Below are 17,571 nucleotides of genomic sequence, written 5' to 3' on the forward strand. Positions count from 1 at the left end.
ATGCACGCTTCAGCGCTCAACTTCAGCTCCTGCAGAGCGTCACGGGTGCTGGAACCTCACAGAACCACGTGATTCAGTGGTGTCGAAAATTTAGAAATTTTACAACTCGAACCAAACGTTCTCACCAACCAGAGTCGCGATCTGCTTGACCGTGGACTGCAGCATTCATACGTAACATTTTTACTTACATCTTCAGATTTAGCGGTATGATACTGTTGCGTCACCCAGTCTGCGGTACTCTTCGTGGCGCACGGAGCTTGTCAACACGCGCATCGGCTATTCTTTCTTCACTTGACATCCCTGTTGGTGCTGCGGAACTCCCAGGGGTTTATGACGGACAATGGTCTGGCTCTGGGGAGGTGCTGGAAAGCGTGTGTCCCGCCACAGGGGAGGTACTTGCGCGGGTCCGTTCGGTAAGTGCATAGTAGGCTTGCTGCGTACTTTGTCCGGGATGTAATATAAAATCTCACAGGCGACACCGGATGAGCTGCACGAAGCACTGGGAAAGTCTAAGGAAGCTTATCTTCATCTCAGGACGGTTCCTGCTCCCAAGCGAGGCGAGCTTTTACGACAGATCAGAGAAGCACTCTCCGAGAAGGTACAGAGTCCCTTTTTCCACCAAATATGGCACCTCCAAAGGTAGTCTTATTGTTTGTTTAGCGTGACGTTCTTGGGGCACTGGTCACCCTCGAAATGGGGAAAATCAAAACAGAAGGTATTGGGGAAGTTCAGGAATTCGTGGATATTGTGCGGATCCTTTTGCTTCTTCCGATGCTGATCTTGAAATCCTTGATCTCTTGAGTGCGATTATGCGGTGGGCTTATCTCGAATGATGAACGGCAGAGTTGTGGCATCTGAAAGGCCTGGTCACACTATCCTGGAAGGTAAACTGCGCAATTAATCCAACTTTTGACATGCTATGCTGATGCACTATTTTGTCAGTACCCAACCCCATTGGTGTCGTTGGCGTGCTTACTGCTTTCAACTTTCCGGTTGCGGTATACGGATGGTGCGACTTCCTATGGCTGTAGGGAGACCCGACTAAGTAATTGAATGTAGGAATTTTGCGCTTTCGGTCGCCGCCGGGAATGCGAACGTCTGGAAACCTTCGCCGAGCACACCACTTTGTTCCATTGCCATAACAAAGATCATTGCGCGTGTGTTGGAGAAGAATGGCCTTCCTGGTGCCGTGTCTACCCTCATCACCGGCGGAAAGGATGTTGGAGAAGCTATCGTTGAAAGTCGGGATATACCCCTTGGTAAGGCTTTGTTTTCAAGTGGCGTAGGGCGTTTGTTAAATAAAAATATTCTAGTTTCATTTACAGGTAGTGAGGCCGTAGGTAGGGTGGTTGGTAAGGCTGTCCAGTCTAGATTCGGCAAGAGCATATTGGAGTTGGGCGGGAACAACGGTACTTTTATTACTCCGAAGAAACATGAGGATGGCCTCTAATAACGTCCCATCAGCGTCAATTATCATGCCAGACGCAGACATGCAGTTAGCTGTACCAGCTGTCTTTTTTGGCGCTATTGGCACTGCTGGCCAACGGTGCACATCTACCAGGCGACTTTATCTCCACCGTGCAATTGCGCCGAAATTCCTGGACGCACTTCAGAAATTATACGCTACTATAAACGTCGGAGACCCCCTAGTGGATGGCACTTTGCTCGGACCGTTGCATACACGTGCAGCTGTTGGAATTTACAGTGATGCTGTGCAGCGGCTCCGCCAATCCGGAGCTGAAATTCTTACTGGTGGAAAGACATATGACCATGCGGCATTGAGCCAGGGTAATTTTGTCCAACCCACGATCTCAGTTCCAAAGACCGCGGACCCTGCTGATAAGATATGGAGTACTGAAACGTTCGCACCTATCCTGAACGTCGACCTGTTCGATGAGTTGGAGCAGGCTATTGAATGGAACAATGCTGTTCCCCAAGGACTGTCCAGCAGCCTCTGGACCAGAGACATTCGGAACCTTGGCAAGTGGATTGGCCCCGAAGGTTCAGATGCCGGCATTGTGAATGTATGTGCATTTAGCCTTGAGACATACAGACCTGATGCTAATGAAACACTTGAGGTCAACGTTGGGACTAGCGGCGCCGAAATAGGTGCCGCATTTGGAGGCAATAAGGTCTGTCACAGCTTCTGTTCTGAATGATCGACCTTCCCAGCCTAATTGCGCGCTTTCTCACCTATAGAGCACCGGATGGTCAGAATATCTCCAGGCGGATCTGCTTCTCTTCTGACTTCTTTATTTCAGGGGCCGCGAATCCGGTGGAGACGCCTGGAAGCAATACGTTCGCTGGAGTGCATGTACGGTGAACTTTTCCGATGCTGCACCTCTGGCACAAGGAGTGGACTTCTCCACATGATCAGGATTGTAATTTGAAAGTCGATCAAGACCTCAATACTCGATTGGACGATGAGTTATCTCGCGGCTGTCGTGGCACCGCCAAGTGGGATTTAGGGTGATTGCAGGGGTCAGCCAAGTATGGGTTATGGTACCCAATGACACTCTTTCTGTCGTCGCCTTCATCGTTATTCTTGTAATCATAGCTGCCGTTTCTTCTCTCATCACAACCATACCTACTATATCAGGCCACCGGCCAGCGTCGCGATGATATATAAACGTGAGAGCAGTCCGAATATCCGTCAGCGAGGTGACCTGGCTTGAACGTTTGAACTTAAATCTACTTAGATGTGCCAGATGTCACCCCTGCTGACATGAGTATGTTGACATGTCACCCAGCAAACACTGATTGGAATAACCGAGGCAGTGCGTATGGTGAAAGCCGCATCGCTACGTTGCATAGAAAGGACACCTGCAATTATAAGGCTGCCGCACGATTATCTTGGACGAGTTTTTATCTCCACTCTTGCAACACCCTCAACTTCGCCACTCCGTTGACGGAGTATCAATCATTTAGTGATCATGCAATCCGACGACCTACCATGGCCAGAACTTGGCAACGTCTCCCGTGGCGCCACCAGAGGCAATCAAGGTCAAAAAGGTGCCTTGGGCCCTCCTGATGCCGACGGTCGCTGTGTGCTCCAGCTACGAGTTCAACCCGGCGTGCTGGCTGTGAAACTAAACCGACGTTCAAGCGATTGGTATCGGACTCTCGACAATGAAGTCAACCGCGCCCTGAAATTGACAAAAACCTACTGGAGAAAAGCAAGAAGACGTCAAGACTAGTTTGTCGATGATTATTTACAGACATGCTTTATTGTTGACATAGCACTCTTGACGGCAGTGACGCTCGCGCAGATCAAGATCACATGGAATTGCATGAGTGGTTGCAACAACTCAAGGATAAGACAATGTCACATTTAGAGGTCCTTATGCAGAAAGGCGACATTCAGGGCCCCCCATACGTGATGCCCGATGATATTGAGCTCGCCTTTCTAAGGAAATTTATTGAGCGACACAACGCAGGCATCCCCCACAATCCCCGCTTGCGACATCTTGGCCCAAATGCTCCCCAGCTTCCGCCCATCGACGACTCCATGGAGGTCTCAACACCTGAATTATCTGAAGGGAGTTATCCGCCTTCCAGTTTAGTGGATCATATCGCTCGATTGCAGCCAGGTCAGCCTTCATGTTCGCTCTCAAGTACTTTCACGCAGTCATATTGACTCCCCATATACAGAAAGTAGTTCAAATGTTTCAAGTCCAAATTATGTGCACTCACCGGGCACATCTCGGGCACATGTCATTCGAACATCCTCCTCGCCTTCAACAGCAACATACGAGCAACTCTTACAAGACGCGCAGTCATCTGGTTTGTCCGATTACTCAGCTCTCCCCATGTTTTCAGGTTGAATTTCATCATAAGGCCAATATCTTCAAGAAGCACGGGCAACGCTCGCACGTACGCAGTCGCAAACACAAGATGCGTTTCAACGATATACTGTTTGTCTGGATGCGGAAGCCCGTGCTAGGCGGGATGTCAGCGCCGCCGAACAGCATCGTGACGAACTCAGTGGGTGTTTTGTGCTGCGCTAGCATCACGATCCCGCCTAACGAAACTTTTGCTAGTGACAGCTCTTCTCTCTAGAACTCAGAGCTCAGCAGGTAGGAGCTTATTTGGAGCATTTAGTTTTGCGTACTGCAATCTTACTCCCTCTTCAAGATTACTCGCGGCAATCATCGCTACCTCACGACGATACTTCTAGTCAACAAGACGTGCGTTTGGAACCCACATTTCCCGAGACACACCGCTCATTCCATTGCAGCACCCATATTCATCACACCATCTTGTCGACCGGAGACCCTCTGCTGACATGGTACCATCACAAAATAGTCCCAGAGTCGACTGGCGTCAACCAGATATGACAGGGTCATTCACCGGGGCACTCGAAGCAATCCCACAATCAGAGGTCAGAATGTTTTCCTGGAATTTCCTTTCCACACTGAGTTTACCGGGCAGATGCGATCATCAAGAGATCCATCCTACAGGCCAGAGCGCAAGCACTCGCGGAGTTGGGAGGAGGGTGGCCAAGTTGACGTACATAGTATGTGGCGAAGACCTTTTGGTTAGGAACCTGGTCCTGAGAAGACAACAGACTTTCAGGATTCAAACGTGCCGCCACGCAAGCGTTTGCATCACATAGTAAATTCATCTGGTCACAGCGCACCTTTGATATCTCAGGCCCTAGCATTGCCCCTACGACTCTGAGATGGCAGGTCGCTTATCGGCGTTCAAAGAATTGCCGACAGTGCGACTTTGCATTTTTCAGCAACTTTTGCCCATCCTGATTTCGTGCATATTATAACCATCCCTTCCTAGTTGGGAGGGTGGTCAGCATATTTTTCTTCTCTCGGACATTCTATACCATCTCATTTTCACATCACTTTCTGGCCAACTGTGTCGCTAATTGTATTTTGAGCTCTGTATTACACCGCTATACTTATTATTGATTCGTCGTTCTAGATCACTACAAGATCTCGATTGTTCTATTCGTCTGCGCAATTGCACACGCCAGAAATGTTCTGACATAATGACCTGTCCATGTGATTTGGCCGACGGGACGCCAGATCACGCCAGAAAAGCCCAGGTGAGTCACAGGAGGAGCATATTAAAGAATACATATGCATTCGTATACCCTGATCTGATCACGATTACTGTCGGAAAAACACTGCATGCCGTGATGGATACGTGGCGAGACTTCTTGTTTTGTCAGTACCTAATGCATGCTGTTATGTTTGAAACGACTTGAAGATAAGTGCGCGGCTCTTCCATTGGCACGGTGGCGTTGCGACGCTATCCGATAACTCAAATGCCCGGTTTTGAGTCGTCCAGCCTGAGTGTACTTATGATTTGATTAACTAGCATCGCCCAATGAAATGTGCGAATATTGAAAGGACACCGAAGCACATTTTTCCACCAGTTTACATGGTACTTTGTGGGCCTGTTGTGGGTTCAGTGCCAAGTGAGTCACTACTTCATCACGTACAAATGAACTTCTGGTCAACCCCAAGTCTCCTTTTGGTCAACGTTAGCATCACCTCCAAGGCTTCAAGCTGGAAGCTTGAATCCAGGAGTCAGCTGTGACTGGGAGTCTGGGACACCACTGGAATAAGCGGGTAAATATTTGTACCGTATTTTTATCATGGCCCACGTGGACATGTCAAAGGTGCTAATTTTACGGTCACCTGGTACTACTGGATCGCTTTAACGCTCGTTGGTCAAGCAGCAATTGTTGCAACGCCACAGGCCTACGAACATGGGCTGGTGTTCCGTTAGCGACGCTTACAACCTGTATATCCTTTCTTTCCGACTAAGGGGGAGGTTCCGATTTTGGCCCTTTCGCAGTATTCATGATGCAGCACTGCCATCCCCGTGAAGTTCTGACCAGATATGAAACGAGCCGGATGTATCTCTCGGATCTGACGCTTATGTCAAGGAGCTGTGGAGCACCAATGACACCCGACACAGGCACATTATTTGGTATAGTACGGTCAGGGATGGACCCGAGGTGTCAACTTTTACACCCCGAAAACGTTTCACGAATCACCATGTCCGTGTTCAACGCTCGTTCTACATTTCCGTTGACCCCGAGCGTCTTTGAATGTTAGTTTCGCGCACGTTACGCCTTGCTGAATTATGCTGATGGTACTTATTGCGCATTTTGACATCTCATTCCTATTATTGTCTCTGTGCTAGCACCTACGCCCTTGCCCTTGCCGCTCCCTTCGGTAGGTGTTAGGGTGCCAGCCATCCCAAATTTTGGGTCCCCGGTATCCAGTGGAGCAACCGCTTCGGCATGTGGTTCAGACGAGATCAATGGAACAACCTGTTTCACGCCGCAATTTCCAGTCGTACCATCGCCCAGGAGTCCACGGATGTTCTGTGATCACGCCACAATCGCACACTGCATTACGATCCTACTATCTACGCCGCAGCTATCCTGGTGAGACGCTCGAGGCTTCTATAGGATCAAGGAACATATCCCGATAGGGACTAGGAAATCTACAATGCATCTGATCCTCAGCTCGTGGAGATGAATAAGCCAGAAAAGCATTTGTCGGTTCCTGTACGAGACGACATCTCACCTGTAACTCGTGATCCCGAGACCGTCGCGGATAGATTTACATTGACCTAGACAAACGAGTTTCCGCATCGGCCTCCTGAAAATCAGTGAGTAGATCATGCCAAGCGTATCAGTGTTCATATGCAGAAGATCGAAGCCTACTGCGGTTTGACGGTGATCTAGCTCGATTCACGACACGGGTGATTATCTTGCACACCTTTAGTCACGGACATGAGCTCGCATCTCACTTGACTACTCGGGACGTCATCGGTCGCAGACTGAATTTAAATTTATCTTTGTCTTCTCTAAGATTTGTTGTATCAAACAGTGACTAGACCCTACCTGTACGAAGTCACCCACCCTTGGGCCATATACATCAAAAAATAGCAGCATCTTCTGAGCATTACGTACTCATATGACTGATAGTGTGGCCGCCTGTAGGTCTTGTACAGTCATAGATTCTTAGTAAAGAGTAGGCTGCCGAAACATAGTGAAGCTACCCACTAAGCCAATTTCCAAACCACAGCTCCGATGTGTGTTCCCTGCGCTTGAGCTGTCAGTTGCAAGTCAGTACGAGTGCTGGCACTTTGTCGTTCCTGGCGATCACTTCGATTCACACGTGAATAAAAGGGTTGGGATACGATTGGATATTGTTCTTGATTTCGAGTTTGAACTTTGGGGACCAGTACAGTCACGGTTACCACAGTGACTCCACGGTGGCATTGCGAAGTTCAGAAGCCTAGTCGGTGTCACTGTGGCGTGGTTAGCCTGGCCTTGGTCGCAAGGATTCGGTATCCATCGCGGTCCATAATTTGCACTTCTTCGAGTTGTTCCAGGTCTCCGAAGTTCATATCCAGCGCAGCGCGTCGCGTCGCGTCGTTCGATGGCAGGACCCCGGACCATTGGATCGGAATCAAATTACATAATTGCTAGCTTCCACGACATCCGGACGTCTTGATATGAAATCGGTAGAGAATCTGCAAATCGATGGTCTGGGTAATCATGATAACTGGTACTTAGTACTACCACGAACTTAACTTGCAATTGGATTGTGGAGTCTGGACTTGTCTCTCGACGCCATCAGCCACGTACGCCTGTGGTCCGACTCTCGGAGTGTCCAGTCTCTCCTAGCAAATCTTAGGGTAGCTAGCCATGGTGAGGTACCGTACCACTAGCCAAACTGTCGGCACATACCGTTACCAGTCCAGCCTGAACAAAAGTTCACAGCTGTCTTCCTTCAAGGCTTCTATTAGGGTCATCAGATAACCACGTCACAGTACCGCTGCAGCCAGCCCTTTGAGAGAGAACATAGTCATATCCAACTTGTTCGTGGTATTAGTTTAAGCCAGCCAGCGTTGCCGATACGTTTACCAAATATACTGTACAAAATACACTAGAGGTATAGCTAAATACAAGAGGACTAACAAACTCAAATCGCAATGCAGGATGCTCAAAACAGACATAAGATGCGTGATAAATAAATAGATTCGATGTCGGGTACTGTCTGGTTATCACCAGATATGGTTGAGTCAGGATGGGGTGAAAGATGAAAATGAATAGAAAGGTATCCAATGCCCTATGTCACACAAAGATTTCAGAGCCTTCGATGCCGTCTGTGAAATCCAAAACAACAATCTTCTGGTCATGCGAAGTGCTGTAGGAAAGCACCGTCAGCAGGTCTCATCAATCAGAGTCGAAACGGGAACAAAGGAAACACCGAGGACATCAACGATCAAAAGCCCAGCCAACTGTCAAAGCCCGACCCAACACCCCAAAAATACAGAAAAAAACACTCACCTAACAATCCTCCCCACATCAAACTTAACATCAAAAATATGACTCGCATGCAAATCCCTAAACTCTCTCACCAACTTCCCAACACCTCTCTTCTCGCTCATACCTGAATTTCTATACCCTACTACACCGTCCGCGACGCCTACTACGCTTGCTCCGTCTGTGTCGGATGCGTAGATCGAGGTTCTGGCGTGTGCTGAGTTGCTGGTATGTGTTGAAGTACTGGTGTGTGTCGAGTGGAATGACGATGAGGAAGAGTTTGACGAGGAAGAAGAGTGCGAAATGAAAGAATCAACATCCACAGCAGGTTCCCTCCACTCCCAAACCCTAACGCTCCTATCATAGCTCGCACTAACCACATACCCAGTCTTCGGATCAAAACACAACGCGCGGACCAACAACGTATGACCAGCAAAAGTGTGCAGACACTCTCCTGTAGATGCGCGCCAGAGCTTGATAGTGCAGTCGTTTGAACCGCTCAGGATTAGGTCGTCCTAGACGAGTTGTATCAGTAAAAAGTATAATTGATTGATTGCCAATGACCGATGACCGATGATGACTACACTTCGGGGATGCGGGAAAGAAAAATATAAGAAACACACCTTGAACTCAATACAAGCCAACCCCCTCTCATGCCCCTCAAACACCCGTTCACATCTCCCACTAGCAGCATCCCACAACATCATTCGACCATCCCCACTGGCACTCACTACTCTCCCGCCTTCGAGCCCGATGGCGTTCACGGGTCCTTCGTGGCCTCGTAGGACAGCATGCAAAGTGAGCGTAGATCGGGAGTAGACGTTGATCAGTGCGTCTTTGGAGCTGAGTAGGGAAGGCGTTAGTGTCGGTTTGGATGACGATGTATGATATCGGGAGGATTAGATATGGATAGAAGGGGGAACTTACCAGCTAACGATCCAATTCTCATCCATCCTCAAATCCAACACGCCTCCAGAATGGCCACGCAGAATCGCACGCACATCAGCCCGTATTCCCGAACCACGATGCTTTGAGTATAGGTCCCAGACGCGTACTGTGCAATCAGAAGAACCGGATACCATCATTCCGTGCGATTCCTCCTCTTCCCCCTCATTCGCATCCTCGTTGGCACCACCCTCCTCTTCCTCACTATTAATAGGCCCGCGAGAAAAAGACCGGCGCGAGTAAGATCGCTTCGCATCAAAGTCCTTTTCAAACTTCAAACAAAGCACACTCCCCAAATGAGCCTCGAACGTCGCAAGACACTCGCCAGTGCGAATACACCATACTTTGATGGTCCTGTCCCTAGATCCTGTGATGATTCGTCGCGAGTCAAAGTCGAGGCAGTAGACGCTATGGGGGTCGATCAGTCATCAAATTTCAAACTCGAATTCAAACGCAGAGGAGAGGAGATATAACTCACCTGTCACCGTGCCCCTCAATCCGCATCACCCGTGGCTCACCGCGCGGATCTCGCCATCGCCTTTCGAGCGTGGCACGAGAGCGGTAGAGGGTGTGCCAGTTAAGCCGGAGAGGTCCTAAATTCGTGCCTCTTCTTAAGATCGGATCCGCATAAGGGATGTAAATCGATGGTCGGTTAGCATTAATTCCTTCGTCTATAAAAATGCCCCTGGAGCGTCGGCTGTGCCGCAATGCCTTGACTCGATCCCAATCTACAGCCCAGCCACTAGGCCCATCTCCCTCCACATCTTCGGAGTCCTCCAGAAGCGAGAATCCATATACACCTTCATCTGCGTGGGCATAACGCAGCGACAAGATATCCGAATCCGAATCGTCTTGAGAAGAAGAGGACGACGAGCTGGGCAAGGAATTTTGTGGGAATGAATAAGAAGACATGTAATTCACTGAAGACCCGAGCCCGTACGCAAAGTTGTGTGTGTAGGAATGGTTGTATGGGCTTTGATAAGGTGCGCGGGGTCGGACTCTTGGGCGACCTTCCCTTCCTTTCCACACTCCGAGCCAGACACTTGTGTCTTTGGCTAGTGTGTAGAAAGAGTGAGATACGAGCATACAGGCTAAGACTGAACGCATCGGAAGGAGGGAGAAAATGTGTAGGATGAGTTCTGGGGGAAGGGGGAGGGATGACATAGCAGGGGGTAGGTATTGCGTGGAAGTGAACGTGGAGGTGGAAGCTGAGGCGTATGATATCGGGCAGAGGGTGTAGGCTTGGGAGGGAGTTTGAGGTCGAAAGAGACAGAGGTGAGATGAGGTTGGAGTGGTGGTGGTGGTGGGAGAGGGTGATGCGGACCGTGTATATGACGATGGGGACGCTAGATGTTAAATGTTAATTCTGTATTAGAAAAATCTGAAGAATCCGTACCTGTGAGATCGCATTGAATTGCATCAAAATAACCTTCGTGATCTACGAGTTCACCTTCTTCACCGTCAAGTGGGTCTAATGCACCGTAGTCTACGTGGACATCCCCATTGGTATTACCCTGAACCCTGGATCCACAATAGAAGACGCCTGATACTGAAGGACGTTTGGTCTTGCGCTTTGCGCGCAAGATATTAGGGGATGACCTAGGAAAGTGCCTGTGGATTGGCGATGGATGTTTGAGTATAGGCGAGGACTTGCTGCCTCGAGGAGATGGAGAAGAGATGCTTTCCCAAAGCTTTGTGATATTGGGACGTACACGGCGTTTTGTACTGCCTCCAGAGGCTATGCTGTGACTTCGTAAATGGGTAGAAGTGCGGGTTGGAGATGTCCGGAAGAAAGGAAGGGTGTTTCGCCCTTGCTGTGCTGAAAGGAACTGGGAATGATATTGAATATAGGAAGGACTGCTTGGAGGTGAGATCATGCTAAAGTCTGCGGTTGGTGCTGGTGAAGGCGGACGAGAGTGTCCTAGCGTAGCTTGACTGAAATCCAATGAGAGATTAAAATTAATGTTTAAGCGCAAATTTGAGTGCTCTTCTTCTTCCTCCTCATCAGAGAGGTGGAGAGCATCATTCGAGTCCAGAGAGAAGACTGGCAAGTCTAGCGTGAGCTTGGATGGACCTGCTATTGGCTGCTGCTCATCATCAGAGTGAGGCTCCGGAGTGGCCGCCGGAGATGGATGAGCTGTATAGTAAGGTGTCGAAGGCGAGCCTCCACGATAAAAATCGGGGACTGTCCTCCTAGACCCCATTGTCAGTAAAACCAAGGTTGCGTGTCGCCAGCCTTATTTGTAGTCCCTATTAGGTAGACTGCACGCTACTGCGTGCATGCGTTTGCCCTTCCGACTGCTTGAGTCCGACCTCGCGTGTTCAACCACCTCCACGTGACTTAGGCGCCATTCAGGGGCCCACGAAACTTCAAGATTCCAATCCGACTTGACTTATTTTTATTAGGTTGATCGCCTGTGCGTGACGCTCCACTTCGGTGGTGTCAAATGATGGGCTACTTTTTGAGTGTACGACACCTGCAGAGTAAGGCGTCAGCTGAAGACCCAAAGGCTAAAGTACGGCTGACTCTAAGAGCAAACTCGAGGCAGACGCTCCGAGTCCTACTACCGGTCCAGAATTCCCAGCGATGAGAAGTTAAGCACAGCTAGTAGCAGCCGCGAGGGGCGGTCATTGCGTGAGGGCCCCGGTAGGGGCACAACTGCAGGACACATTCGACTGTGATCTAAATCAGGTATCATTCTTTGGAATATATGACATTGGGCTACTATCATTTCATCGTTCCTCGAGTACTCAACTACCGCGCTGACTCTCATGTGTCGTATATAAATTAAATATAAAAAGCGTCAACTACATCGTGCGAAAGGTATGTAAGTCAATGGAGTGAGGGACTTGGTGTTACCCATGTTTTAACAGGACCTTTAAAGCTATGCTTTCCCCACCAAAACCAGTTGATCGTGATTATGACCAAAAGACCGCCCACAGCAACAATTGAGTAGTTCATGTTGAGGACGTTTACTGGGTAAGCCGTAGGTAGGATGAATAAAACGCAGACGAAAATGCAGAACTACACAGATAATCAATGGCTATCTGTAAAAATGAAAAAAAAATGTACGCACCAAAAAACCTGCCAAGTTCACTGGCCATGACCATTTTCCAAGGCGAAAAGGTCCAAAATCGTCAATGCTAATTTTAACACATGAGTTAATCGAGGGTTGGATACATGATTTTCAATAACGAACGAGTCAGGCCAGAACACACGAATAAGGATGGGTTGCATGTAGCTCAACATCACTGATATGGCTGCTGAAGATAAGATGGCGTTGAACTGTGAATGCGGAAATTTTATCAGAACAAAGGCATCAGAAGAAACAGGTCGACTGACTGCAACCGCAGACCCGATGTAAGCACATGATATAAGGCATCCTATCAAGACGCTGACCCATACACCCCAGTATGGCGCTTGGAATCGGTTCAAGGCCATAAATTGCTTTTTCAACGGGAACGCATTATCTCTTGCGAGGGCATAGAACAGCCTCGAGCTCGCAGTGAAATTGGTAATCGCAGCCATCACTTGGGCAAGCAGCACCACAACCAGACACACTTGGGCCAACTTGGGCCCAACAGCATCATAGAAGAGTTGAGATATTGGGATGGCATATGTGGTGGCCTTAACGGACGCGATGTTCTGGACTGCGAAAAGAAGTGAAAGCATGTACGCGAGACCGATTAACCAAGAGCCTGCAATGCTGCCTACCACAGCGAGTGGGGCCAAGATTTCTGCGCGTACAGCCTCTTCTGCTACTTGAGCTGCTGTTTCACATCCCTCGAGCGTGTATACAGCCTATAGCACGACAGCGCTGTGAGTCACATTGCAAATCATGCGTACATAATCAAACCTGACCTGAAGAAACCCAAGAAGCACGACGAAGCCTTTCGATTCCCAGCCTGTGAAGCTAATCTGCCGGTCACTAACTTCGTCCTTTTGCAAAGTAAGCAACAGCTTACTTTTGAAAATTCGTGAACACGAATTCAGGAGAATTCTATCATACATAGTCAAGTTTCGCGTGAAGAAAGTTCGTCAGGTAGACTGTGAGAACTTTACCTTCACAGGTGCTTTCACAAGTAGCGTGATGACCAGGACAAACGTCCCACCCAGCGTCCACCAGACATTAAACGCGCTCATTCGCCCTATAGCCTTCGTTCCGATGGTATTGATGATGCCAGAGAATATGTTCATGGCCCATGCGATCGCAGTGATTTCTATTCGCGTCAAAGTCCTTCCTTGTCCAACCTCCGCCATCGATGCAAGGTATAGAGCAATACTAGACGACAATTCGCAGGCCGCGGATCATATGATGCGAACGAAACTTACCTCAGATTTCCGGAAGCGCCGGTAAACACCATAGCCATGGAATAAAGCCAGCCAGTGAAGACTGATTCATGAGCCACCGCGTGAAAAGTGGATGTTGAAACTTACAGCCAAGGATAGGCATGTCTGGTTTCATTTTGCAAACCCAAAAGTAGAGTCCTCCCATTGTTGGGCTATACGACAACATAAGTCATGGTTCTTGGTAGGGTATAACGACTTGCTCACTATGTACTGCAAATCTCTGCGAGACTTAAAGCGATCAGAAACATAAACAAACTGCATATCTGTACAGAACAGCAGCTTGTATCGTGTTCAGGCAGACCGAAGCGCAAAACTCACATTCCATCCCCAGAACAGGCCAAGCGGACCCCCGGAGAACAACCCTGTCTGAAACGCACTACTCATTCCAGTCAGAATGCCTATGGCACAGAACGACATCCCAAGCACTCCAAAGAGAGACATCTCGCGGCGGAATTCGACCGCGTACCCCAGCTCCTGAAGGCGTTGACCAGACACAGAAACATCGCGTGCCTCTTCCTTGTCCTCTCCTACACTGAAATCTCGATGTTCTAACTTGACCATGATGGACGTGACACACCCTGATCGTGATGAGTAGATAAGAGGACCAGCGTTATATGGTGACTAGTAGAAAAATGAGAGCAAGGAGAGATAAGGTATAACAAACCACTCTCGCCTCCAGATAAGCAGTGTTTACTTAAGTACCGACCAGGACACTCTGTCAAGTGTATGATTGGTGTGAATGAGGGGTATCTTCGGAAGCAGAGACCATGAGCTTGTAGAGCTTCAGACGCGCCACCTGACTCCTTATCGTAAATGGTTAGAATGATTCAAATCATGTTTAGTAAGGATTTCACTGACCTTGAGAGAATTGAATGCCAGGCCCACATGTGCCAATCAGTGTGAAGTCGCGTGTACATCATCGCATAAGGGTTTATCTGGCTGCGCAGAGGCTTCGTCGTGAACTTATCCAACAAGATGGGCGCTCTAGGGAGATAATGCGACGAACCTCTAAGTATGTATTTTGATTCCCTGATGAAGCAAGTATGCGAGACATCACCAATAAACTCCAGCCTCGAAGCCTCGCAGACGTTACGATATGCCAAGTTGGCCAATCATCATGATTTGGACGACACTGGGTGCAAGAGTTCGTTCGAACGCCCAATATGATTACGATGTGCAAGACCATCGTGATCATGATGGGTGTTAAGGAACATTCAAGACACGCCGGCCGGCCGCTGGTGCCAAGTACTCTTGATACATTTGTAGGTGCATAGTGATAGTGTGATAGTTTATGTTGTTTTATAGTTTTCCCTAGCCAGGTCAAATCAGTCAAACAGCAGCAGCGGGTTTTGTGATGCTCACTGCTATGGTCGTGTTGTTTCTAGTTATTCGCACGGTCCTTTGCCTTAGCTATTGATCATGACCATGTCTTCCACTTGCTGCAAAATCCTTGGCTTTTTTGCTGATAGCCCCCGTTGTTATCCATGTCAACGATTCGAGTCTTGAATCGATCGTATCGTTGTCAAGATCGGTGCCGTGGCCCGTCCTATCATTCCCAATAGACGTTTCATCCCGCCCGTCTGATGCTTGAAGTGGGTGCGATATCGAGCTTGCCTGACATTGAACGTTGACGTTGAGCATTTGATTTATAGTGATTTATAACGTCATATCTAGGAAAGAACCACTTCGGCTGGGAATATCTGAGTCTCACCAGTTTACTGATGGCCAACGCCCGCGACATGATGAATGCGTTATTTATAACAAATCTCAAACAACACAACCTTCCTTTACATAAATCTCACCTTCTATCCTGTCCTGTTAGCACTGTACGGTGGAAACCGGTCGAGATTCACAGAATAAATTCACATTGGCTGTACCCTACTTTGAAGCCACTCGGCCAGGTTCAATTCGTGTACCCTGAAGCTTCAAGCAACATTTATGGCCTCCTCATTCCCTTACACTCCTACGACGCTCCGGACGTCCGTGAAACCGCGCCCATGGGTGCCATTGAAGCACCATGAAGGGCGCGTCGAGATCCCTTCCCTTCCCTCCAAGCCCCGAGCCGATACCTTACTTGGCATGTACAAAATCAGCACCCATATCATACCTGCCGCCAATCCCAGAGTTAGCCCAAATACTCCAGTCCCTGAGCCACCCCCCCGCTCTTCGAAAAGAACCGGGAGGGATATCAAGAAACTGGGACTTGAACTCATGGAACAACAAGCCCGGCAAGGGGAGGACGACTGTTCCGGAGTCGTGGACGAAAGGCTACTGTGGAATTGTGTCAATCGGTATGTGAAAAAGGACCGGGACGCCAAAGTCAGAACGAAGGGGATAACCTTATTCCTTGTGCACGCAGCAGGCTTTCCGAAGGAAGTGAGCCCGCCACGCCTGTTTATGGTCTGCATGCTAGGAATCTGACTTTACATCATGCATACTTAGACTTGGGAGACCACCCTATGCTATCTACTAGCTGCCTGTAGTGTTATAGACGAAATATGGTCATGGGAGTCTGTGCAGCATGGTGACTCTGCTTTGCTAAACAGACAGAATCTCAGTGGTAGCTGTGAGAGAACGCCTCTTAAATTTCTTCGCTTGAAATTAATCGACAGCAGTTGATTGGACTGACAATGCAAGAGACATTGCAAACTTTCTTATCAACTACATGCCAGAAGAAGTAGAAACATCTGCGCTTCCCGTCCGACTTCACCGACTTCCTGCATCTATCAGCGAGACACGTCAAAAGAGTGGCTTCTCTTCTCGGACCCTGGTCGTAGCCGGGCACTCGGTCGGAGGTTGCGTGGCGTATGTTATCGCGTTTCAAAAGCCTTGCTGAACCTCATGATATTACACAGTGCTTTAGTCGCGTTACATTTTCCAGCCTTATTTTCCTCGCTCATCCTTGTCGACCCGATGATCGATACATTCACAGGGTTTCCATGGGAGCACGCACAGAGCCTTGTTGGCCGTATCTTGCTCAGGCGCCAACACTGGCCATCACGGTGCTTGTATGTCAATCATTACCCTCGCATCTACTGACTATGATTCTAGGGAGGATGCCTTGCGTTCCTTCAAATCTTCACCTTTGTTCTCCTCTTGGCATCCTGATGTACTTCAGCTCTATGTTGATTATGGACTATACGAGGGCGAAAGCGGAAGAGTCGCATTAAAAACACCTCCCGTTCATGAGGCTATCATCTCTGCCAACGTACGAACTGGTCGCGAAACCTGGGAGTTGATGGAAACGCTCGACGAAAACATCGAGCTATTATGGATTCTCCCCGGAAAGCAAAACCGAGAAGCGTAAGTCAGGGGCAGGAAAAATTTCAGTAACTAATAAGCACTATGTTACAGATCAATGATGGAGCAAGTCTTGAAGGAGCGCGTTTGGCGTCGACCAGCAAATTCATCCAATATTATCATCAAGTCATCTGATCATCTCGTTTGTATCTCAGTATTTCTCATGTTTATGACTAACATAATTGTGTTATAGATTCCTCACGAGTCTCCGGAAGCACTTGGTACGTTGCTTTCAAAGGAATCGATTATTTAATGACTTACTTTCCATACAGCACAAATTATAACTGATTTTCTTCACAGGAAATATGGCGTTTCCTCGACGCAGTCGAAGCTCTGAAATCGATTGTGGATGGCACAAGTTGTTTGAGGTTCGCCCGAATGATTTGTCAATGTTGCTCACTAGGCACTACCTGTAGTATTATTCGCGAGCTTGCCGTTGCAGCTACCTTCATGTGGAATTCTATTACAGCTCTTTGCATAATTATGCGGAAACGCAAAAGTTGAATTTGCATCTCGGAAATGCCCGAGGTAGGACCCCGTAAGTCTTTGGCTCAATTGTGCACTCATTCATGCTCCAGCATGCCACCGCACACCGTCTCATCACTAGATCTAAAATTTTAAAAGCTTGCGTTCCTGTTTTACACCAACGTGGCCATTCTGTCACAAG

At 48.5% G+C, this 17,571-nt stretch overlaps 5 protein-coding genes across 5 annotated transcripts; 3 read left to right on the top strand and 2 right to left on the bottom strand.

Annotated features, from left to right (window-relative positions):
• The first annotated feature begins 5 nt into the window (after positions 1-5).
• F5891DRAFT_1017608 (succinate-semialdehyde dehydrogenase) lies at positions 6-2,652 on the top strand. Its single transcript, XM_041361003.1, has 11 exons — positions 6-413; positions 473-598; positions 661-747; positions 803-884; positions 943-1,009; positions 1,060-1,259; positions 1,314-1,409; positions 1,465-2,024; positions 2,079-2,132; positions 2,200-2,210; positions 2,262-2,652. Exons 1-11 carry the CDS (start codon positions 207-209, stop codon positions 2,371-2,373), a joined length of 1,602 nt encoding a protein of 533 aa, XP_041229226.1. The 5' UTR covers positions 6-206; the 3' UTR covers positions 2,374-2,652.
• F5891DRAFT_1017626 (uncharacterized protein) lies at positions 2,653-5,134 on the top strand. The gene is made up of 9 exons (XM_041361004.1): positions 2,653-3,196; positions 3,256-3,590; positions 3,652-3,783; positions 3,838-3,984; positions 4,041-4,076; positions 4,135-4,187; positions 4,238-4,381; positions 4,432-4,516; positions 4,568-5,134. Exons 1-9 carry the CDS (start codon positions 2,934-2,936, stop codon positions 4,678-4,680), a joined length of 1,308 nt encoding a protein of 435 aa, XP_041229227.1. The 5' UTR covers positions 2,653-2,933; the 3' UTR covers positions 4,681-5,134.
• Positions 5,135-8,116: 2,982 nt separating this feature from the next.
• Positions 8,117-11,457, bottom strand: F5891DRAFT_1127100 (WD40 repeat-like protein; the record flags this gene model as incomplete). Its single annotated transcript, XM_041364152.1, has 9 exons — positions 8,117-8,189; positions 8,333-8,421; positions 8,632-8,823; positions 8,932-9,151; positions 9,236-9,661; positions 9,732-10,059; positions 10,264-10,392; positions 10,650-11,183; positions 11,328-11,457. The coding sequence occupies 9 exons, from the start codon at positions 11,455-11,457 to the stop codon at positions 8,117-8,119; spliced, it is 2,121 nt and encodes a 706-aa protein (XP_041229228.1).
• Positions 11,458-12,086: 629 nt separating this feature from the next.
• On the bottom strand, positions 12,087-14,165 carry F5891DRAFT_947203 (amino acid transporter; the record flags this gene model as incomplete). The annotated part of the gene is made up of 11 exons (XM_041374723.1): positions 12,087-12,278; positions 12,331-12,397; positions 12,454-12,539; positions 12,597-13,055; positions 13,116-13,167; positions 13,220-13,254; positions 13,317-13,536; positions 13,587-13,647; positions 13,692-13,756; positions 13,809-13,867; positions 13,923-14,165. 11 exons carry the CDS (start codon positions 14,163-14,165, stop codon positions 12,087-12,089), a joined length of 1,539 nt encoding a protein of 512 aa, XP_041229229.1.
• Positions 14,166-15,542: 1,377 nt separating this feature from the next.
• Positions 15,543-17,453, top strand: F5891DRAFT_1162979 (Alpha/Beta hydrolase protein; the record flags this gene model as incomplete). The annotated part of the gene is made up of 8 exons (XM_041365309.1): positions 15,543-16,004; positions 16,047-16,170; positions 16,220-16,409; positions 16,460-16,606; positions 16,656-16,907; positions 16,959-17,046; positions 17,098-17,125; positions 17,177-17,453. The coding sequence occupies 8 exons, from the start codon at positions 15,543-15,545 to the stop codon at positions 17,239-17,241; spliced, it is 1,356 nt and encodes a 451-aa protein (XP_041229230.1). The 3' UTR covers positions 17,242-17,453.
• Positions 17,454-17,571: the final 118 nt, after the last annotated feature.

The sequence above is a fragment of the Suillus fuscotomentosus genome (assembly GCF_016647785.1).
Source record: "Suillus fuscotomentosus strain FC203 chromosome Unknown F5891scaffold_12, whole genome shotgun sequence".
Taxonomy (NCBI): domain Eukaryota; kingdom Fungi; phylum Basidiomycota; class Agaricomycetes; order Boletales; family Suillaceae; genus Suillus; species Suillus fuscotomentosus.

Excerpts from the sequence above, each read along its gene's own strand:
- F5891DRAFT_1017608 (XM_041361003.1), top strand. The coding sequence starts at position 207 with ATGATACTGTTGCGTCACCCAGTCTGCGGTACTCTTCGTGGCGCACGG. Across the intron at positions 1,260-1,313 it reads AAGTCGGGATATACCCCTTG|TTTCATTTACAGGTAGTGAG; the intron begins GTAAGGCTTTGT and ends AAAATATTCTAG. Across the intron at positions 1,410-1,464 it reads GGAGTTGGGCGGGAACAACG|CGTCAATTATCATGCCAGAC; the intron begins GTACTTTTATTA and ends ACGTCCCATCAG.
- F5891DRAFT_1017626 (XM_041361004.1), top strand. The coding sequence starts at position 2,934 with ATGCAATCCGACGACCTACCATGGCCAGAACTTGGCAACGTCTCCCGT. Across the intron at positions 3,197-3,255 it reads GCAAGAAGACGTCAAGACTA|TGACGCTCGCGCAGATCAAG; the intron begins GTTTGTCGATGA and ends TCTTGACGGCAG. Across the intron at positions 3,784-3,837 it reads ACAAGACGCGCAGTCATCTG|GCCAATATCTTCAAGAAGCA; the intron begins GTTTGTCCGATT and ends TTTCATCATAAG.